Raw genomic sequence first — 24,888 nt, forward strand, 5'->3', positions numbered from 1 at the left:
ACCGTTCAGAAATTTGTAGTTATAATTGGTAAAATTTGATTGATAGGAAGATCTTTAGTTGATAGTCACGGCTTATCACGCCTTTAGATGGAAGCCGCTGTTTATCACGCCTCCAGGAGGCGGAGGCTAAACAAAGAATGCAAAGCTCTGCATTTGCTCGACGTCACAATGCGATCATCAATTTGCAAGATTCTTGCTCTTCTTCAGTTTCCAGGAATGGAAAAAAAGCAACGGGCTTGAGTCGTCCATCAAGACCTGATCCTCATGGAGATTCTCGCTCTCCCTCATAACTCAAAAAACTTGAATAAGAAGAAGCGATAATTTTTACCGGTGAAGCATGACAGCTTAAGCCGTTTGCCTGTTCTTTTGAATAATACAAAACACAGTCGGCGTTTGAATGGCCGCCGAATGCCCGACGGTACGGCGCTGACAATCCACTCGTGCGCGTAACCACTGATCATTAGTTCCTGAAGGACCAGAAGAGAACGTGAAGAAATTCTTTGCGAAGTTCAGAGGGGAAGAATCGCCTTTGTGCAGCAAATTGATTTGCAGGCGAGCCCGTCTGCCTCATTCCACGCAAGAAAATGCCCCTAATAGAGCACATTATGAGAGCGATGAGCTGTACTATCGGCTATTTCTAATATGGACATGTAAATACTGATTATAAACGGGTGCTTTTCAGAGGAAATTTTTTTTACATAAATCATGGAATAAACCCAATTACTTTCCACCTGAGATGAAACGATTTGATCGCAATATCTACCAACATAAAAAAGAGAAAATTTATGATTCGATGAAACTTTTCAAGATGAGGTCGATTAGGTCAATTAGGCGGGTAGGAATCTTCTGAATATAGGTTCTTCCATCAAATTAAAATAAAACAAATGATCATCATATAGTTTTATGAACCACATTAATCTTGATGCTAATATCGTCAAGCACGTGCCAGACGGTGCGATTATTTCTGTCGTTAATTGAGCTTGTCGTGAACATGGCACGAGCCGCCAGCATCGTACGTACGACATGACAGAAGCTCATACGTCAACAACGTACGTAGCCGCAACATCGAACGTACGACTTGACAGAAGCTCGTACGTCAACAACGTACGTAGCCGCAACATCGTACGTACGACTTGACAGAAGCTCGTACGTCAACAACGTACGTAGCCGCAGCCTCGCATACATCAAACGTTTTTCAGGCACGTCGAGAGATATCCAAGGTAATCTCTGCGGTCGCTATATATAAATGTGCTGTGCAATAAAAGATGAATTCTATCGTTTATCAGGTGCCCTGGCTTAGAAATAGACGGCGATAGATCACATGGACAATGACAAATGTTCTTTGTGTATTTATACACGTGATCATATCACTCACGAACTTTGTTGTCATTATTGGATAAATTTTCGTATGCATGGTAGGAAAATGAGATTTTAATGGCCGGTCTGAATAAAAAAAATTAATGACCGGTCTGAGTAAATACCGTTTCAAAATTTTGTATTCTATTTAAACGATTTAGCAATAAACGAAGCTATGAAAATTCAAAGATTAAATTTTTAAGGCAGATTTAGGAATTTTTTTAGTATTTCTGCCTAAGCACTTTACTGATATTGCAATCCAAAGTTGGTCGGCCTACGTGCGCACAGAGAGCCATAACAAAGGTAATACTTTTCACTGCAGCCCATCTAGTTTTCCTGACGCCGGTTGATTGTTTTACCATGCAGCGCTCATACCTAACAAAATAAGCGACGGTTATTTCACCTGCCGAGTGTAGCTTGCCCAGCTTCTCCCGTGACCGCCGAGTGTCAAACACGACAATGAGATGGTGGAAAGTTTGGGGTTCATGTCAGAGTCACTCTGTAAGATTTGGGCCAGATGGCGGTCGTGACAGAGTCACTCTGTGAGATTTGGGCCAGATGGCGCTCGTGTCGGAGTCGCTCTGTAAGATTTGGGCCAGATGGCGCTCGTGTCGGAGTCGCTTTGTAAGATTTGGGCCAGATGGCGGGCGTGACAAAGTGGCTCTGTAAGATTTGGGCCAGTTGGCGGGCGTGACAGAGTGGCTCTGTAAGATTTGGGCCAGATGGCGGTCGTGACAGAGTGGCTCTGTAAGATTTGGGCCAGATGGCGATCATGTCAGAGTGGCTCTGTAAGATTTGGGCCAGATGGCGATCATGTCAGAGTGGCTCTGTAAGATTCGGGCCAGATGGCGCTCGTGTCGGAGTCGCTCTGTAAGATTTGGGCCAGATGGCGGTCGTGTCAGAGTCGCTCTGTGAGATTTGGGCCAGATGGTACACATGTCAGAGTCGCTCTATAAGATTCGAGCCAGATGGTACACATGTCAGAGTTGCTCTATAAGATTCGGGCCAGATGGTACACATGTCAGAGTCGCTCTATAAGATTCGGGCCAGATGGTACACATGTCAGAGTCGCTCTATAAGATTTGGGCCAGATGGTACACATGTCAGAGTCGCTCTATAAGATTCGGGTCAGATGGTACACATGTCAGAGTCACTCTGTAAGATTCCAAGCGAGAAATCACCCCGCGTCACACTGACGGTGTGGGCCTGAGCCTGCCAAGCCTCGTGCCGAGATCACACTGAATTACTGGACTTCAAATAATTTTATTCAATCTGATTCAAACTTACGCAATTATTCTTATTAATGTCATAAACGGTAAGAAGACAGGGCTGAAGGTGAAACGTTAAAAAGCTTATATCCTCTTGTAGCACCTCTTCGGTCAATGCAAGAAAAGTTTTCCGGAAAAGTTCTCTTCTGAAATCATTTTAAGCATGGGATTACATAATTGAGAAAGACATATTTTATCACATTCCATAAAATTATCTCTCAAGAATTTCGGGTGAAATTTTCATACTTTTTAACTAAACTTCTGCGAATATGTACGATTCACATATCTATTACCAATTCAAAGACGAAAATACGGTTCAAGATAATATTCGGTTCACCAATTATGTTTTGACCTTCACGACAAAAAGGAATCGTATATTTATGTCAACCAGATACAATCTATAGTTTACATATTTCCTACAGATTAAATGATGAAAATAAATGTAAAAATTTAATAGTAATTTTTCGCTGTTAACTACAAAATTGAACACATCAATATCACCTCGCGTTTGCCATTCACCATCAGCAAAAGGCAAACTTTATTCACTTCTTTCATGGAATTCATGCTCAAAACACCACGGCCCCTCTCGCCTCTACCACCTGTATTTTGGCAACACGCTTCTTGTGTTATTAACGAAAGGCTGCGCGTGAAAACAAGCGTCAGGTTCACTTCATGTCACGAGGCCTGGCTTAAATTCAGACGTAGATTTTACTGCTGGCTTATTAGCGATGTTATGTTGAATAACACGGAAGCGAGCTAACAAACTAGGGAATAGATGGTTCGGTGAGAATTAATGAGTGCACTTAATTTTAGTTATGCATCATCATAAATATGCAATAATTATTCAATTATGATAATTATTCAATTCCATTTCACATTATTAACAACGTGCTCTTAAATAACACGGAAGCTAGCTAACAAACTAGGGCAAAGACGGTTCGGTGCGAATTAATGAGTGCACTTAATTTTAGTTATGCATCGTCGTAGGTATGCAATAAATATTCAATTATAGAGATTTCCTTTCCTGAACAGCACGATATTAAACAGAAAGAGGAGTACTGGAAAATGATTCTCGTATAAAATAATTTACAATTTTAATTTAGTGAAATATACGGCTTGATGTTGTTCTGAAATGAAGAACTTTAAAAAGGCGATTACATATTTAGCATGCAAAACGTAGATGCATGGTTATAGCAAGTTAGCCGAAGCGTTCCTCTGGTTTGATAATCCTCGCAAGTTTGGAATTCTGTTATCCCAAATGCCGTCATTCTCATACTACCTATCGAAGTTAATAATAATAAAGCTTTAATTGGTACTCTAATTAAACAAAGAGCCCATCAAGATAGAACTTAAATTCTACTCTCGTTTCAATATATGTAGAGAGAAATATTTTGTGTCTTTTAAATTAAACACATGCTTATTATTTGCAAAATAAAATTACCATTTTTGATCCAATCAGTTTTTCTCTTTCCTCCAATCCCTCCTTTTTCTCCCACTAATAGTGAAATTTTCAGGCCCCGGTAATATCTCGACACATAAGTATCCTGTATAAGCGCCCCAACCTGTCCTGTACCATTATGGTGCCAGTATTCAAACACATACACCAAACATCATAAATATATGGAAAATTAATAATAATAAGAATTACATGTACAATATGATGACTTTTTTATGGTACGGCGTAAAAAAAGAAAAAAAATAAATATGATGGCCAGTAGATGACGGCAGATATTCTGCACGAGGTCTAGCGTGCAGACGATTATTCCACAGCTCTGCGTCATTGTGGCTGCTGACAGGCGGGTGTGTGATGGATGAATGCGTGTATGAGATGAATGCGTGTAAGGGATGAATGCGTGTAATGGATGAATGCGTGTAGTGAATGAATAAAATGACGTGCAAGTGACGTGTTCACCAGCATGGAGAATGGCGTGCAAGAGATTATTTAAATTTCATCAAGAAATTCTGCCTTTAATACAAGTTAAAGTAAAAGGTATAGTCGCGCCTCGCATGCGATGCCATGACGAGACGGCACTGAAAAAAATTGCACGATATTGCTGATGCTAATATTTTTATTCATTTATCTATTAGTTTGAACATCATATCAGTTTAGTATTCTGCCTACAATATTTAGCAATTCACACGTGAAGGTGATTTGCAACGCGTGCTGATTAGGTTAAGTTTTATGAATTTGGAAAAGGACTTAGATTTAAGGGAAGACGATTGAGCAATGCGGTAAAACACGAGAAAATTATCCAGTTCTATTACGGAACAAGAAGCAAATTGAATGAATAATTGATAGACTTGTGGACGATGAACGAGATATAGCTCATGAATTACTAAATATGTCGATGTTCAATATATGATAAAAAATCGATAAATTAAGCAAAGCTTTCGGTTTTAAGCTCCTTAATAAAAGCCTTGGCTAATTAGACTAGACAATTTTTCTCTAAAGGCACAAGAAAATGCTGAATTAGCCAAATTGAGTAGAACAAAAATAAAATTGTTAATAGGAATTACACTCTGGTCTCCCAGAAAACCTGCATCATGGAAAAACTTCTGCCTTGCTATAGCAATCTTCTATTGAAGTGAATAAGAAAAATGTTTATCATGAGTCATTTTTGAGACAATTTCTTGCGCGTCTAACACTTGAATGTTACAACCGCAGGAGAGGAAAATTGATGTTATCAATATGATAGACCTGATTCAAGGGAAGAAGATGCTGATCTTCTTTACTTGAAAGAAGAAAATGAAATCAATCAGGCATTCAATATCGTGTCTGCAAACCTAGCTAACGTACACAAGCAGCTGAAGATAACATGTTTATATTGGTGTATTAGAAGATAATTATTATTATATGTTTATAATAATTACGAAATATCGTTGGATAGTAATATCCGCACTATTGGTGTACAATTATATGCGCATTACTGGTGTATAATGATTACGAATTATTGGTGTATAATAATATGAATATTATTGTTACATAATAATATGCGTATTATTGGCGTATAACAATACCCTTATTATTGGAGACCATGACCAGTCATTACTTTGAAGCCTGAAGATCACTGTGCGCAGCGGTGGTTTATACGCGCACGCGCCATCAATCGCGCAAGCAGAATTTTTAAACGCGCAGCCTGCTGCCAACTGCAGAGCCTGACATCTGTGACTGTAGGGGCTTTGTTGTGCTGTGTGTTGGTGTTGTGGTGAGGGGTGGTGTGGTGAGGGGTGTTGTGATGAGGGGTGTTGTAGTGAGGGGTGTTGTAGTGAGGGGTGTTGTAGGTGAGGGGTGTTGTGGTGAGGGGTGTTGTGGTGAGGGGTGTTGTGGTGAGGGGTGCTGTGGTGAGGGGTGTTGCGGTGAGGGGTGATGCAGGCTTACAAGGGTTTGCAAGAAAGCGTTGTAGATAAGCATTACGGAGAAGCATTGGTGGCAAATGGTGCAGAAATAAGCACCACAGTTACGAATATGGCAAGAAAAAGCATTATTAGGACTTGTGCAGAGAAAAGCCTTGTATTGAAGGTCATTGCAGCGTGATAATTGCAACAATTAGAGTTTAGTGGAATAGCCTTGATGGTAATAGATCTCGGGAAGAAGTTTTCAACAGCAAGTCGTTGATTTCGTGCAATAACCTCAATTGCACCCGCTATGCTGATCATGTTTGAATCGTTAACACATTTTTGTAGTTAAAATAATAACTTGGAGCTTCTGGATAACTGCGGTGCCTGGAATGGTGTTATAGAAAATTATTTACTAAGATTGATATTTAAGAAGCTGTTTTACTATCGTTTGCATTTCTAATCATGAAATATTTCGCCTCGACCTCTCGAGCATTTCGGCTGCATTAAAATACACTGCGGTGCAATATCTCGCCTCATGCCATTAAGTGCCAGGGTTCAAACAACAATCTTATCAGTTCTTTGGTGTGTAATTTTTCTAAAGAATAATGCGTGTAAAAACTGATCCCGGCAGCCCGGCATGTCAACAACGCAGCGTGTTTACCTCGCGTAAAAAGTGGCGACCTGCAAGCACCTGAGCGGAATACAGATAACATGTCCACCCTTAGATATACAGGGGCAGTATTATATAAACTAGCACAAGTACATGTAGCGGTCTATATGTACATGTAGCGGCCTGAGTATACGTAACGCCCGTAGTATACCAGCCTAAGTATATGTGGTGTCATAAGTAAATGCAGCGGCTTAAGTATATGTATTATTATTGTTATTAATATTATTCTACGAAACAGTTATCGTGGCGTCTGGTTCAAATAAACTTCGAAGGCACGTTGCACTCCAGTTTAGTTGCGAGTGTAAAATAAATAAGCATGACAAAGGATGAGAACGGATACAAATTACTAAACACTAGATTCATAGGCTATACGAAATAGTTTCGTCGTTAGGCGTCGACGAAAAACCGGCAACGAAGGAGCCGATGTTACGGAAGCCGGCAGACTGTTCCAGGTTCTAACGGCGGCGACCCGGTTTGTGATTGTTGATGTAGCGGCCTTAGTACATCTAGCGACCAGAGGGCACGCAGTGGCGGATATCTGGTTTGCGATTGGTTCATTTAGCTGGAAAAGACGTCTGTAATTGGGTGACGAAGTTACAAACACGTAACTATTTTTGATACAACGGCCCCTGAAACCTGCAGTAAATGTGTCGTTTCATTCAAAGTTAATATGCCACTTAAGTCACCTCCCATGTCGCTGGATTAAAATGTAAAAGGTTATTAAAAAATATATAACTCAGTACTCACTATAGTGAGTGACAGAGAGCGCATTTTCTCAAAATCGACGAAAACGTGAAGTCACGGACAGATGGACGGACGGACGGACGGACAGCCGGACCGACAAGACGAGCACAATGGCGCCTTTTTTCCATAAATGTAGAAATGCGCTAAAAACGTAACCACAATTTTTTCTTAATTATTATCTAATAATTGAACCCCATAAATCTTAAATTTGACCATTACTATATGTTTTTCGATGACCACCGACGAGTTCATTGCTCTAGCTGCTGAGTGACGTCCCATGTGTCATTGACAGTAATATTATTAAGAGGAGCTTATCTTCGAATGTATCAAAATATGTATAATGAAAAGAATAAATGACCACCCATGCAAAGAGATAGGCGGAAATAAGTCTTGCCAGACAAAGCAGCATTAGATTCATTAAAAAATAAACTTCGTTTTGAAATCTCGTTGATTCATTATCATAGAATCCGAAGAGTTGGAAATATTCAGCTGACACTTAAATGCGAGACCCATAAATCGCTCAACTTGGCTCTGAACAATTTAAAACAAGGGTCTGAACTAAACTAAGCAAAGAACAGATAACCTCGAATTTGCCGTCTTGGGTAACTTTGAGTTTTTATGCAATGGTTAGCTTTCGATATAAATTCTTATTAGACTTTTATATTCTTCAATTTACCAGTTCCCGTAATATTGAGTTATTTGTCTATCGTGCATTACCTTTTACAAGGATATATTCAAAGTATTAATTTTGCTACAAAAAATTGGCAAAATTAAAATATACCAAATCCCGCAAAACTGAGTGTCATTTTACAAAGTTTGGCTATGAAAATGAATGATTTTAGAGCTATATCATATCTGCCAAGTTTCCACAATATCCTAAATACTTTACTATCGAGTTATATTTTCATTACGTTCATTGTAGACTCATGCACGGTGCACAGCCAAGTGTTTCAAGGGTAGTTTAGATCGCCGACAAAAACTAAGGCCGCGTTCATCAGAGCGGGCAGCTCGACTCGCTCACACCGAGGGGAAAAAATTGCCGGAGATCTTGCCTCACCGCAGTGACGTCTTCTAATTAACGACACGACAAGGAAGCGTACGATTAATTCGAGTATATATCTGACTTTCTTCTTTTATTAGAGAGTCAACTTTTACTGGAATTAGAAAGGCTTAAAAGATGGCAACAGCCGGGTTTACAAGGCTAAGGCGATTTCATTAATGTGAGAAGTGAGCATACAACTGCTTGTAGGAAAAAATAAAAAGTATTTTCGAAATAAAACCATGAATTAATTTCGATTTACTGGGATTTAATCATGTTCCTGAGCGACATAATGGCTTGTTTTCGCCTATATTTCAACACAAACCATCTATAATCTCAGCCGATTCTTTGAGCTTTGTTCGTGATTTATTTTCCCCGATTATCATTTACTTAAATTTTGTACATTTTAACTCTCTGCGTTTTTGCTGCATCCTGAATAGGATTTCTTCCAACAACGCAAAGAAAATGAATCGATCGCAGACACTCAGCGCGGAGCAGAGCGTGACGCACAAATGAGGCCGGGTCACGCTTCGCCGGAAATTACTTAAGTCGCCCGCAGAAACAGCAAAATAATGCCGATGATCACGTTCATCGTCAGCCATGATGATATTGATGTAGCTAACATACGTTTATATAATAACATATCGATGTATAGTAATAATATATGTTGTATACAATGTTATTTGCAATTTTTTTCTCATGCAAATTTTGGATCAATTTCGAAATGTAAATTTCGCACTTTAGTTTAGTCTAACACTAGAATTTCAGATGAAAGATAGTAGAAAAAGGGTTTTGTATAGAGCTCTGTGTTACTGCAGTAAATCCGACTTATTTGTTAAGTTTAAACAAAATTCTTAAATACATTCCTTTTGTATCATTACATAACACCGCATTAAACCGTACTGGGCACCGCATTGGTCCAGAATTAGCACCACATTAGCACCACACACGCATCACATTAGTAGCATCGTATTGGCACAGCATTCGCACGGTCGCACCGCACTTACACCATAGTAGTAGCATTACATTGGCACCGTATTCGCACTGCATTGACACTGCACTAGCATCACACTGGTGGCACTGCCTTGACATTGCATTGTCATCGCATTGGTACCGAATTTTCATTATTGGCACCGCATTTGCAGCATATTTTCACCGCATTTGCAGCATATTGGCACCGCATTTGCAGCATATTTTCACCGCATTTGCAGCATATTTTCACCGCATTTGCAGCATATTTTCACCGCATTTGCAGCATATTTTCACCGCATTTGCAGCATATCGGCACCGCATTGTACGACGAACAGGTAATAATAACCCCCTTCAGCCCCCTTGTAGGGTCGCTGAATTATGCCCTTGCATATGGCAAATTACACTCGGCGGTCCCACGCAGTCGTAATATTGACGTCAGACTAGGAATATAGCCCATGCTAAATACAAGCTTACTTCAATTACACGCAGCGATAAATCCATTGCTAAATGCTTGATAACGTCTATAAAAATCTCAAATAAATCCATTTCTAAATGCATGAGATTTGAATGCCGATGTTACCATAGAACAAGTCATCGCTTCCTTGGATATGGACTGCATCGCTGGGAGAAATTTGCAGTATTCTACAGTAAAAATTGCAGGAGTTGTACAAGAATTTAAAGGAAAAGATTACCATAAATATTCTACAAGGAACCGAAATAAATGTGCATTCTCTTGTGTAAAGGAAATGTGATGATATAATCAGTGAAGCTTGCAGAGTCCCGTAGGTGAAAAATATATAGTTAATTTTTTAATAAAAAATTAAATTTTACTATGAAAATGAATTATACTGCATGATTTTTTCAGAAAGCGTATCTTCCCATCTTTTTGAAGGATCGTTTTGCATGTAAGGTTATGAATTTTTCACGTAGGTTTCAAGTTAAGGATGCCTCCTCCTGCAACACAAAGGCTCACTTATTCATTAGAGAGGCTGTCCGTCACAGGCTGGCAATCGATGGATATTCTGTGGGGAGGTCGATGCCTCATCTGAGGCAGCCAGCGCCTCCGCCTCACGATAATTTCCCTCCGACCTACGATAATTTCCCTCCGCCTCACGATAATTTGCCTTTGCCTCACGATAATTTCCCTCCGCCTCACGATAATTTGCCTTTGCCTCACGATAATTTCCCTCTGCCTCACGATAATTTCCCTCCGCCTCACGATAATTTCCCTCCGCCTCACGATAATTTCCCTCCGCCTCACGATAATTTCCCTCCGCCTCACGATAATTTCCCTCCGCCTCACGATGATTTGCCTCCGTCGCAATAATAAGGCTGTGTATGGCCTAGGAATCAACTTCAAAGCGACATCGTCTCTTGCTTTTCGGTAAATGTACATAAAAACGAATTACGTTTCACCACGGCCAGAGTTTACTGTCAGAGTTGTGCGAGTATAAATATGTGACCGTGACGGTTAAGTTTCAAGAAGCTTGTCGCCTATTTTTCCATTTAATGCATTTTCAGATTGCTTGCGAGCACGTGTTTGTTTCATATACAAGTACAGGTTGGAGCAGCGTTGCCTTTGGTCCACCCCAAGAATAATTCACATTGATTTTGTTTTTTGATTTTATCTAGCAGAGCATCTACACAAAACAACTCGTATTCATGTCTGATAAAAAATATATTTTACGTTTAATCGTGTGTGCTGTGCTAGCCGTTGCAAGTTCAATAGGCGTTAGAAGCGAGGCAATAAACCAATGTATTTCAAGAAATGCGATTAAATATATTTTTCCCTTAAACGTGAAAATTAATCATGTAAACGTAACTAATTTTTCCCCATGAGAGATATTTATATCCATAAAAAGGAAATGCAGAGAGCTAGGTCTTAGGCTGAGGTTATGGAGTAATTAAATTAAGTAACCAGTTAGCGATTCATGGCATCATCTTTGTTCAACAGAATCAAAAATAATCTCAAGAAAACTTTTTCTCTCCTCTGAAATTTCTTAAAAATTCTAAACTTCTCTTGTTTTGAACGGAACAGAAATCGAGAAAAAAGTTTAGCTCGGAACGTATCCTGCATATGCCTCGGCTAAGTTCCACTTTGCATGCCGAGTATCGACCAACGATGAGGGAACTTCAGCGAGTGCCTTTGATAACCTCGGCTAGCATTCATGCTGTGACATGAATGGCTCATTCACTCGGCAGAAATAGGAGACATGAAAGGCCTTATTGGCATGATAATGAAGCGTAGGAATGAAGGTTCAGGCGTAATGAGGAAGCGCATGCAGGAATCATGATTTGGTATAATGACAGAGTTTGGGCATGATCCTGGGAGCAAGTATTATGACATATGGTGCAGGGATACTCATGGTGAATCAAAAAATACAGTCGATTGTATGATTTTATCATCAAAATATTTATGAACATCAAAATTTCTAGTGACTTTGAGACGTTCTCTCAGAGATCAGGATTTGGCCACATCATTGCAGTATCCCAGCAATATATGTAAGGATTACGGGTATGACAGTTTTGCATAAAGATTAAGCAAAACAATTTTAGTTAATCGCTGCTCAAAACCGGCTTCATTAATAAAATTGAATTAAGAAAATCTATAATTATGAAAACAATTTATTAAAGATTTTACTATAATTTTTCAGCGCGGGAATTCTTTAATTTAGATCAAATGACCTAAAGAACCAAAGCAAGTTTATGCAAGCATCATAAATTTCTATAACGTATAACGATCACTCTGGGCAGTGGCGAGTTTGCAATAATCGCTACAGTTCCCTGTAGTATTTGACGGAGATTGCGTTGTTGCAACAACGAAAAACAAATTTACACAAAATGAATAAAAAGTCGTGTATTTCACGAGTATTTATATTTATAAAACCTAAATTTCCTAACAAATCAAAGGCAAAGAAGAAGAATTGAACACACAGCGTGAAAACATGGAAACGCCGAACATCATTGCCCAGCGGTTATGTTCAACGGAACAAGACACGCTGTAAGATGATATGGTTCTCTATCGCACGCTTGGAGAACACAAGTCAGTTTTATATTTACGACTAATTATAAATTCTGTTCCAATCATAGCACTTTTTATAACACTTTCCCTCAAACATCCTTTATTAACATCCTTATTTCCCCTTGAAGAAAACGCGAAATAATGCATCCGGGAAAGACAAACATGCGAAAAACCAATGATTACTTGGTATTTTGGCATCTTGGTATTTGTTTCGCACGTAGCAGTCCCAGGCCACGATGGATTTACTGTACTGTACTTTGGATTAATTTATTTTAAATAGGCATCGGACGTACGGTAGTGAACGAAATGAGAATATGAAAGAAATTGATGGAACTAAAATATGTTTTTATAAACTCTGTGTAATGCGGTCACTGACTTGACCGGTACGATTTTCGGGGCACTGCGGCCGTGCACAACTTGCACGACGTAGGTCTGACGTAATCGAACTGTCTTGTAGAAGTGGTCTGAGCACCACAGGTTGCGCAATGATGCAAGGGCCATACTTTCAAAACTCGCTAGGTGAACGTAAGTACTTACGTTCTATTTTCTCGTCTATGATTGGTGGACTTTGCTAGAAAGGCCGTCAATGATTGGTTGATGAACATACGATCTCTTAACTTGTTTTGAAAGTATGGGCCCAGGTCTGAAAAACGAAGCCTTCATCGAGACTTTATATGATGCCATTAAACGGCCAAAGACCTTCCGGCTTGGCGCAGCAAATTCCATATTTCAGTAACGATTCCGTTTCGAGTTTCGCACCCGCGCGTCGGTAGGTTTAGGCGGCGCTCAGCAAGTCTCGATGACCGAATGTAGGAATTGTTACAGATTTCGCTAGGCCTGTTATGCAATTAATAATTATCAGTGCATAACAGTGAGCCTTTATGTATATGTTTTGTAATTTGTGTATCTTTCAATCAAAAATATGTGAACACATTTTAAACGAGTATTAAATTAAGAAGAAGGAAAAAAAACATTATTGAATTAAAAAACTTAAATGTCACATTATTTTAAATAATCAAAAGAACTATGAATATTAATTCTATTGATTGATAATTAACATTTCAATGAGCTTAGTAGACTAGTATCTTCTACAAATATTAGAACTTTGCGGTAAATTCGAATTATACGACTTCGTTATTTTATTTTATTACAATTATATGCGGAGAGGAGCAACTGAAAATTTTTGAAGCACACCACATGCTATTTACTTATGACAAAAGTATCAAAGTAACAAGGATTATGTTTCTGCACATTCAAAAGACACACACCCACAGCGAAAACTTGCATGTACCGTTTGTCTTTTTCTGATTGATAATCTCGATTTTCCTCGATGCAGTGTCTTGAATTATGAAAAATTTCATTGATGGCAAATTTTCTTTTCCATTTTCAACTTGGAGAATGAGTAATCAGAATATAATAAAAAATATAACTTAATACTCACTGCAGTGAGTGACAGAGAGCGCATTTTTTTCGCCGACGAAAACGTGAAGACACGGACAGACAGAAGGACAGAAAGACGGCCGAACAGACGGACGGACATGACGAGCACAATAGCGCCTTTTTTCATAAATGAGACAATGCGCTAAAAAGGTTCAATAAAAAATGTCGATTCATGCAATATTGCCAAAGTGGTTTATTGCATGGTCTCCAGCACCAGTACCACATGAAAGACTTAATGACTAAAACATTTCGATAGAAAAAATGAAGTGCCATCTTTAAAATATCGTCTCGTTTACTCTCAGAGATTCAGTTGAGGTTGTGAAGAGTTAAAGAGCTCGTCTCTAGCACCTCGTGAGAGTTCTTACAGCCCTCACAACAGCCAAGGCTATTGAGACTCTCTGACAGATGGAGGACATAAAGTCGAGCTCTACGGTCTCTTATTCAGACTGTGTGCGTGCTATCTCATCTTGTATTGCCATACGAGATTATCGCTTCCGTCGTCGGTGACATGAAATTATTGTCGAAGAAGATATGCAGGTTGAGAAAATGCAACTTTGAATGAATTGAAAAAAATTTCCAGAAATTCTAATATACAACATTATCTTATAATGTAAGGGATGATTTTTTCATGGATTACTATTATAATTTATTTCTGATAATCACAAACACTATCTTTGAATAACGTAAAAACCATAATCACCACAAAACTGATTTCTGATCACTGTATGATTTCGTATTGAACATGAAAAATTATATGAAGAGACTTGATATTGCGATTCAGTTCAAACTTAACTAGAACTGAAAAATGATTTCAAATGCATCAGAGCCGACTTCACTGCCGATGTGTTCCAAGTTCTGATATTCACATTGAAATCCAATGTCTCAACATTTATATATCCGACAACGCCTTGACCACGTCTTGACACCGGCTTGACTCCAGATTGTACACATTGCATATTATTGAAGGTCTCGGTGCACGCGGTTTGTTGGCTCGCCGAAAGCAACTATCTCTAAGCCAGCAAATTCCAAGACATTGAAATGACAACATCTGTGAACACCAGCTCAACATTGGTAGTATGAATGTTTTCCACACATTTATGTTTCAATTCCCAAATTCTGAATACATTAACAAATTATTCATTAAATCATAATAACAATTCTGAATATAATATTATAAATTTTCTAAAAACTTACATTAAAATATGACGTGAACTCAATGAATAATATTAATTGGTCGTCATTAAATAGCATATTAAATGGCACTAAATTACAATATTGCGGGTAATTCAAAAGCACTGCGTTCGCGAGTCGAACTGCTGAGACAACTGCACCGCCCGAGCCTGCATAGATACTGCGTCAGGCCACAGCCGTGCACCTGGGCTACCCTCACCTGGGCTACCCTCACCTGGGCTACCCTCACATGGGCTACCCTCACCTGGGCTACCCTCACCTGGGCTACCCTCACCTGGGCTACCCTCACCTGGGCTACCCTCACACTACCCTCACCTGGGCTGCTGTCACCTGGGCTACCCTCACCTGGTCACTCGTCCCTGACTATTTTCACTTGACCCTCACTCAATTTAAGCTAGGTACTCTTTTGAGTGCAAAGTACCAAAGGTTGGAGACTAACTTCAATATGTTGGCGTATTGCGTAACATCAATTGTTTATAAATTACATACCTTCGAGACTAAGTAAAAAATTTTTCAGGAAGACAAGTCATCCAATCACAAGACAAATATTTTAATAATTGAAATACTGGTTTCAAAACAAAACATGCCAGTAACAAGAATTTAGTGGAGACAAAATGTCAGTTGAAAGCAAGCAGTTGACGTTGCATTGGGATGTTGTGAGTAACTCATGGCCTGGGGCCATACTTTCAAAACTCGCTAAGTGAACGTAAGTACTTGCGCTCTAATTTCTTGTCTATGATTGGTGGATTTTGCTTGAAAGGCCGTCAATGATTGGCTGAAGAACTTACGATCTCTTAACTTTTTTTGAAAGTATAGGTCCTGGTAGCGCAGCTACCAGAGTGGTTACCACAGCGGTTACCACAGCGGTTACCACAGCAGTTACCATAGCATTTACCACAGCAGTTACCACAGCAGTTACCACACCAGTTACCACAGCAGTTACCACAGCAGTTACCACAGCAGTTACCACAGCAGTTGCCACAGCAGTTGCCACAGCAGTTACCACAGCAGTTACCACAGCGGTTACCACGGCGTTACCACAGTGGTTACCACAGTGGTTACCACAGCAGTTACCACAGCAGTTACCACAGCAGTTACCACAGCGGCTACTACAGCAGTTACCACAGCAGTTACCACAGCAGTTACCACAGCAGTTACCACAGCAGTTACCACAGCGGCCACCACTGCGGTACGTCTGTCTCGTCTTTCAAGCAGAGCGCAGTCATAATATTATGTGGCTGCGGGCCCAAATCTTCTCTAACAATTTGCTCGCCACTCACAACAGTTTGCGCAAGCTGCCTTTGGTGACGGAGTTCACCGACGTAAAATTGGCGCTGAAGTTCTAGCCGTCGACCAATGACCAGCCGTAGGCCTGTGTTGAGTCTACCAATAGTTGTAATTGGGAAGCATAGTTTATGCTTGGGTGCCACGTATGATGCTTGGGTGCCTTAATGCCCCCGTAACAAGATAAGTTCTCTAGACAGATGGTATCTTAGTTATCCCTCACGCACTTGGTCAACGAATCCTTGTCTTCAGGTTCAGGTAGAAATATATACAAAGTCTGAAGGCACATAAATGTGCCTCCATACACAAGCACCAAAATAGTACACTTCTTGTAATGCAATATACGTAGTACACCGCAAGAACTGTAATTAGTGAACAGAATGCATGCCAAAAATGGAGTCTCAGCCGCTCGTGCATCAACTGCATGATAATTCACAATGGATGTTCGTTAACAATTTTTTGCGATACAGTTTGAGCCGTCAGGACATCAATCACAAAATTTGAAAGCCAAAGTGAATTATCGAAGCATTTAAGATAAGGAGACAAATACAGCACGTGGAAAACGTGAAATGCCATATGTGAATTTAAAATAGACCTAACATGCAACTGTTGAAAAAAAAATCATTCAAATACGAACTAGCTAAGACTCGACATTTTCCGGTGATTGTATTCGTATGCGATGACGACAACGAGGAGTTTCAAGTCAAGAGAACCTAATCCTGTTCAGGTTCATCCCGTCAAGGAAATCTGTGCAACGCCCCAGCGTCAGGGATCTGCTCTGAGATGAACAAGCGTCCCAGAGTCAGGGACCTGCTCTGAGATGAACGCGAGTCCCAGAGTCAGGTATCTGCTCTGAGATGAATGCGAGTCCCAGAGTCAGGGACCTGCTCTGAGATTAGCGAGCGGAAGCGTTTGCACTGCAATGAATCGCTGGCGGTAAATGGCTCGTGCCAATCCCAGCGATTCGTAACCATCGCCGTCCGCACTTCTTTCCGCAGCGCCGGACTAATGTAAAACGCGCGCCTAACACAGGACAAACTCGCAAGATTTATAACGATAATGAAAGTACGGCGGGCAAAGAATTCGAGTTTTTCGATACTGTAAATGGTAAGAAAAAAACATAGTTCAATTCGTCGCATGGAATGCGATGTAAAATGTAAGGCTTCCGTGATGGGGTTGACAAAGATTGAAATGTACGAGTAGCGCAAGTATTGAGTCGCTGAATGTGACCAAACTGAGACGATGCTCCAGCGTGGCCTGGGACCGCTACATACGAAACACCAAGGATATCACTGATAATACGCATGTTAATACAATACAATAATACAATGTTTAACTTAGTTGTTTACACGCATGCGTCAGATAATCTCAGCGAAGATATAGAAACAACATTAAATTTAATGCGTTTCCATTGATGAAATTTAATGAGCAAAGAAAATAAATCCTGATTAGTGGTGAAGATGTTAATGAAGATGAGTGTGATCATTCAGATGGATCTGATTTCTCGACATCTGGGATAGTTTTTCTTATGAGACCACGAAACAAAAATTAACATATAATTTACAATGCAATCTTATGTAACAATAACATGTAGAATATCATGAGTAGTGCGGTGAACACGAGCAACAGTAATATGCAGAATGTCATGATCAGTACGGTAATCATAAGTTATACAATTCTCAAAGGTCGCTACAATAAGAGTGCGCGTGGGAATCAAACAAAAAACAAGGACATTTTTTGAACGGATAAAATATTCGTTGCCTATTTAAATGTTCTGCAATAAAACTTTTGGAACAAGGACCACAAATTTTATATATATGGCGAAATTTGTAAACCTAATTTTGAAATTTCCGCTAAAATTAGCGACTAGTAAACGTTCTAAAAATTAAAGGACACGAAAAGTGATTTTTTATTATATTTTATCAAAATTTCGTTACTAAATTTTCTACCAAATTCTTGAGAAAAAAGAAGAAACTAGGATTCAAATTTTTTAGTTTATTCTTTCTGCTAGCTTAACTGACCAAGCATATCAATTATCGAAGTGAGAATTCGTTGCATAGTGCGTTATTAATTTATTCATATATATATATATTACAGGATCAATATTTTTTTCAGCATTGAGCGGGTAGGTAATGGAAAAACTATTAAAATTATTTCCCAGATATCCACCGGTGAGATGGGAGAACTGGATATAAATTTCCGTTGAAGATAAAAGCAAATTGCCGGAAGGAAAGGGAACAATCCTAGTGCGCGATAACAGAACCTTCAGCCAGAAAACTGAATGGATCAAATTGTTCAAATATTGATACACATTCTGACGCATAGCATAAGCAGAGAGCGGGAGTAAGATATGCTATTGTTCCAATTCAAGATGGGTCAGGATGACCCACGCAAGGTAAAAGGTGCATCAAGTTTAGGAGCAAAATATTGCTCATTTTTCTGAGTGTAAAAATTCTAGGCAATTCGCCGGTTTTCGGTAGGAATTTTCGGCGGATACGAGTTCTAAAAACGGCCAGCAGCGACATACATGAAGTGCTTAAAGCGGATAGCGGAGTCTCAATGACTCGTCCAGGGAAAGGCGAGGGAAATGGTCTCGGGAGACCGGCATGACATGGGAAAACATTTGTGCAGCGCATGCATGAAGAGACCGACTTGTTCAGACCCAAGGTCTCGGGAGACCGGCATGGCATGGGAAAGCATGTGTGAACCACAAGCATGAAGAGACCGACTTGTTCAAACCCAAGGTCTCGGGAGACCGGTATGACATGGGAAAACATGCGTGCACTGCATGCACGAAGAGACCAACTTGTTCAGACCCAAGGTCTCGGGAGACCGGCATGGCATGGGAAAACATTTGTGCAGCGCATGCATGAAGAGACCGACTTGTTCAGACCCAAGGTCTCGGGAGACCGGCATGACATGGGAAAACATTTGTGCACCGCATGCACGAAGAGACCGACTTGTTCAGACTCAAGGTCTCGGGAGACCGGCGTGGCATGGGAAAACATTTGTGAGCATGTCATGCGATAAACATGTGTGTACCGCATGCATGTCATGCGATAAACATGTGTGTACCGCATGCATGTCATGCGATAAATATGTGTGTACCACATGCATGTCATGCGATAAACATGTTTGTACCGCATGCATGTCATGCGATAAACATGTGTGTACCGCATGCATGTCATGCGATAAACATGTGTGTACCGCATGCATGTCATGCGATAAACACGTTCGCTCTAAGCCTTGTTCACAAAATTGTTTGAATTAGACATGGGAATCAAATATCAGTTCTAAATTATTGACCTAATGAAAAAGGAAAAAGGGAGAAGAGTTTGAATAGTTAATAATTCTTGGGAGCTCCTTTTATTTGCGGATTTAAAAATCAGTGGCAAATCCTTACCTACATTTCAAAATCGTCTTCAAGTGAAAATATCTTACTGTAAATAGAACAGAGCAATTGCAGTTTATTATATATGTTTGAATGAATGCAGCATTTCCTCAGCTTGGAAATGAGAAATTGAAACGAATTTCTGTGCGGAACCACTGTTTGATTTATGACAATGAAGTGACCTCGCTCACCTAAGAATTATTTGCGTTATTTTGCTGACTTAAAACCAGCAACGCCTTGTAAATACCGAAATATTCGGACCAATTACCGTGGAGTTAAGGCCATAAAAAGAAGTAAGAAAACTCATTTCCTTGATAAACTACATAATAATAATAATAATAATAATAATAAGTTCAGAACATTATCTAGTTATGGCTTTTCGATTTTAAATTATTTCAGCGAGATGCAATGCTAGTAATAAACTGTAATAACTTCATAAACAGGCATCGGATAATTACTTCAACTTATTTGGCAGTAAATTCTGTAGATACAACTAATCAGAGTTTAATTGAAACTGAAATATTAATTCATGCACTTAAAGTTTCCTGAAGAATACCACCGAAATAATTAACCCATTGCAGCTTCTATGATGGCATGGATTGAACGTTCTGTTGAACGGCGCACGAAAATTTCTTTGCCAAGAGTTAAGGCAGCACAACGAGTTCTCGGCTCAGACGACTCTGCTCCATTACTCGTATATTCAATGCGGTTACTCCAAACGATTCGATTCTTAAGAAATTTAATGAAATAATTTATTGGATGACATTAAAGAAAAAATTTTATGAAATATTTCAATGTATTATCAGTAAATAAGAAATTTGTAACTAGCGCAGAAGGCATACAATATAATTTCCGTGGCACCAAGCGACTACCGTGCACCAAAGTAAAATTCTATTAACAACTAACCGCATTAAATTTTTAATTATGAAAATTTTTTTCATTTTGGAAAATTTTTCCATTGTGAAAAAAGTAGCCTTACATATCGACTGTTTCCTGATGCAGCGATTTGACCTATTTAGCTATTCTCGAATTTTCTCAACATAAGAACAATGACTTCAAAATGCAATCCTAGAGAAACAACAGAAGTGAAACAGTAATACTCGTATAATGAATATTTTTTGAAACTGAATAAAAAATACATTGCATCAAAAAGCGTTAATTCTCAAAATAAACAACCTCTGTACAAACTTACAGCTTTTGTATTTACGCGATGGAGTCTGGAGCATGCGAAGATCTCGCAATATAGCGGCCCTGGCCTTTAACCTCTGCACCAAGTTACCGAGAAGGTCGCGCTGCGGCACGGCATTCCAGTTAAGAATGCAAAGAGAATTTACCGGTGCCCGATTGCACCAGCTTCAGAGGGCTCAGCAACCGCTAATCCAGCTTTACTAGAGCGAGCTGACCTGCGCTGTAAACGCTGCAAAAAGTGCCTGAGTCGGCCTTGAATTTGCCACTTAGGAGGCGTAAAAAAACTTGTTGTAAACTTATAAGTTGGTAAATGGTCTCCTTGAATTTACGATGTTGATCACACCGGCTGGCACAAGCTGTGTGTATTTGGTTACGAGGATTTGCAAATAATTGTAAATGAAAATTCATGTTTATTTTTAAACTTGCAAAGTTCACAAGTAAACTCAAAACAGAATACGTAAATTTTCAAACAAACTCTCCTCCCCCAAGACTTACAGAAGTAGGAAATGCGTTCTACTTTTAACCAATATAGGCGCGGTATATGTGAGATGAATTGACGGATGTTCGTGGTGAATGAAATTCATGATTGAATGCTAATATAACAGTGAATATGACTTATTCATGTAATCGAACGGTCGGTAATTCTGCTCCGAAAAAATTAGAGACGATTAATAAGACGAGATAAGAAATAACAAAATTTTTATCTTCTAGTTAGCAGATGTAGAGAGACGTAGAAGTCCCCTCCACGAGGTAAGATACCGTCTGCGTTATTTTTAAGGCAAACCCATAAGCCTTAAAAATAAAAAAAAGTAAATGAAAAATATCTCGAAAAGATCGGACTGCACCGCTGAATAATAAGATTCATGTTAATGAAACAATTATATTCTTCAACTAAGAAATTTAGACGTTTAATTAGCGCTCGATTAGCCTTAGATGTATAATTACCTGAAAATCCTCGACAAATTTCCGCTCTGGGGTTAAGGTCACCGTATGCGCTAAAAAACATGTTTCACAAATACATTTCGCAAATGCCGGCGTCAAAGTAGTTGACCATTACTTTTGAAAACAAGAATCAACAGCACACAACAATGTTTAAATAGCCAACTGAGCAAACACATTTCGCAAATGATTACGAACATGCAAACCTAAACCCGATATAAATATACAAACATAAAAACCAAAACCGGTTACTGATAATTTAGAAGACAACGCAACCGAAGAAAATCCTCCAAAACGCAAACCCAATGCAGGATTTTCTTCCTATTTTTATTCTTTTCCATTAAGGCGTCGGAGGCAATCACTAGCGATGCTAAAAAATGAAAATTAAATTAAAAAAACACCAAAAACTCAACCAAATTGATGGGATTTTGCCTTGATAGCAATGCACCTTATGCTCATGTTGGCCCTGCAAGAAGGAATATCAGTGCTACGTGCATGTTGTGGCAACAATTTGGACAATATGTTCCATTCATTTTTCCAGTGTAAACTCTCAGCACCTGAATTGCGGACGCAGAAATCTTGCATGGCGGTCGGGGTCCGGCAGAGCGGACGCCGGGTGTCCTAATGAGCTAATGCACTTGAAACGTCCGCGCTCGCAACTAAAGCAATTGTTTGTTTTAGTGTTGTTCATTCCAGCCAAAGAGGGAGTGAGAGATTGGCGCGACATTAGGTTAAGTGAGTGTTGGGGTGAAAAGTATTTTTTGTGATTGGTTTGATGTGAAAATCTTGAAAAGGGAAGGACAAATGCAGCACTACAAAGAAACATGGCAAATACAAGAATATTTCTAAAGCAATATAAATATTTAGAGGGAAACTTCTTTAGTTATATAGCAGGAACTTGAATGATACGTTTTATCGTTTATGATCATTTTGACGGCCATAGATTTCACAGTGTAATAGTTTATCGAAATCAGCCATTCTGAAACCAGCCAATCAAGGACCAGTCTTTCAGAAATCAGCCATCCAGGGATCAGTCATTCTAAGACAAGCCAATCTACGATTAGCCATTCTAAGACCAGCCATTCTAAAACCATCCATTGAACGATCAGCCGATCAGAAATCAATCATTCAGTAATAAACCATTCTTAGAGTCATTCAAGGACTTGCCATTTAAGAACCAGTCATTTAACACTCAGCCATTTCGGGATCAGACATTCAGGGATCATATAATAAGAAATGCTGAAAACTAGATCTCGTGCCATTTAATTTTAACTCACCACTTGAGACCCCCAGACTTGATATAGATATGTGCTAGAGATTTCATCATAAAAGATTTACACAAGAAGTTAGTGATGTTATTGATTTAGTTTACTTCTCTACTCTAAATCGCATTAAAATAAAAAATATTAAATCTCCGAATAATATTTGAAGAATTTCACATACTGAAGGGACCAAGTGACTCAAATAAGATAAAGATTAATACAAATAAGATAAAGATTAATAATATTTGTACTCACTCCAGGATCCTGCGTAAGAAACTGGCGTTGGATGCACACAGCCGCCGGAGAGTCAAGCTTGCCCCGATGTCTATGGTTGTGTCGTACTGCTCATCGACTTCCTGAAGGACGACGCGTTTTTTCGGTGTCTTAAACATAACTTGAGCTTGCCCAGCAACAGAGTTGTCAAAGTGTCCGTGGACATCGTTGCGTTTCGTTCTTTTTGTTCCAGTTACTGAAGGAGATTGTGGGAAAAACCCGACGTGTGGGACTGAGGAAACCTTCACAGACTTCTTACATCGGTGGGCAGGAGAGTCTGGAGCGTTAGGAACGTCTGGAAAAACCGTCTCAGGAGGCAAGCTCGGGGAAGTTTTATTGTTGTTTGAGAATTGATGATCTTGAGGACACACTGTGGGCATTGCGAGCGACTGCAGTGACTCTACGGAGAGGATGGATGAATCGAAGCCGGTTTCGTCCGTCATGCATCGCGCTGATTGATCAGTAGGCGATGAGTCCGTCATTGCGGATAGAATTCCAGGAAATTTGTTGCTGCCGCTTAGGGGTCTTGGAAGCGGGTTGTGAGGATCACAGAGGTAACTCTGAGCACCTGAATTACTCGATGAAAGGAAAGTTTCTTTGGAAAAATCAGAGTTGCAGGCATCCCATGAATTTGTTGAACTTGCCGCTAACTGTTCGCCTGAAGATCGACTGAAAGTTTGGCTCTTTGATGGAGGAATTATGATAGTTTTAGGAATTTTCGGAAAGTTGTACAAACTTTTGACTGCTTTGACTTTTCTTTGGCAGTCAGACTCAAAGTAAAGTTTTGGTTCAAAGACAAAATTCGTGAAGGGCCGCTTATGATTGACGAGTAACTGCGATGATTGATTAATTGAATAATCGAGACTTCTTGGAAAAGCTAAGAAATCCCATTGCGAACTGCATGTGTTCTCCGATTTCTGCTCGGCGATTGGCAAACTCAAAAAGGCCCGCGACACTTCAATGTTGTTTATGGCGGCGTCGACTGACTTCTCGAAAGTTGAAATTGAATCACGGAAACAAGTTGATGTAGTGCCACAGGACTTCATTATTTTTCCAGAATTGATAGAAGATTCGACTGGTCGCTTATAGCATGAAGAAATGCTCTCAACTGCTGGGCAGACAGCTGATGTTTGTCGCTCTTTCAAATCCATTTGGTACATTGCTTGGTCTCCTGAAACGAAATGAACCTGGCAAGTATCTCTCTCACGTCCATATATCCTCGAAGAACTTTTTTCACGCTGTGGCTGCAAATGGTGGAAGTGAGCGGCATCAATCACGTGCTCTGGGATCCCACCCATGCTGGTTTAAAGAAGATGTTGCCTGGCGAGATGGTTTATCTGGAATATTGAAGCGCTTGCCTCCCACATGCCAAGTTGAGTGGGCAGTGTGTTTGGAAATTGTACAAAAGGTGGTAAGGAAATCTTTTGAAACTCTGAATAAGGAGCAATTAAATAATCATTTATTAGTTGGAATCCTTGAAATAAATTATTCCACTGGTTACCAAATTAGT

General features: G+C 39.6%; 1 protein-coding gene across 1 annotated transcript in view; it reads right to left on the bottom strand.

Moving 5' to 3' along the window:
- Positions 1–24,275, bottom strand: part of LOC108676865 — a 96,379-nt gene extending 72,104 nt beyond the window's left edge. Inside the window, exon 1 of the mRNA XM_047879822.1 lies at positions 23,361–24,275. Coding sequence (XP_047735778.1) covers positions 23,361–23,860 — 500 coding nt within the window. The 5' untranslated portion in view covers positions 23,861–24,275. The remainder of the gene's footprint in view (positions 1–23,360) is intronic.
- Positions 24,276–24,888: the final 613 nt, after the last annotated feature.

This window comes from Hyalella azteca, unplaced genomic scaffold (assembly GCF_000764305.2).
Source record: "Hyalella azteca isolate HAZT.00-mixed unplaced genomic scaffold, Hazt_2.0.2 contig3902, whole genome shotgun sequence".
NCBI lineage: Eukaryota > Metazoa > Arthropoda > Malacostraca > Amphipoda > Hyalellidae > Hyalella > Hyalella azteca.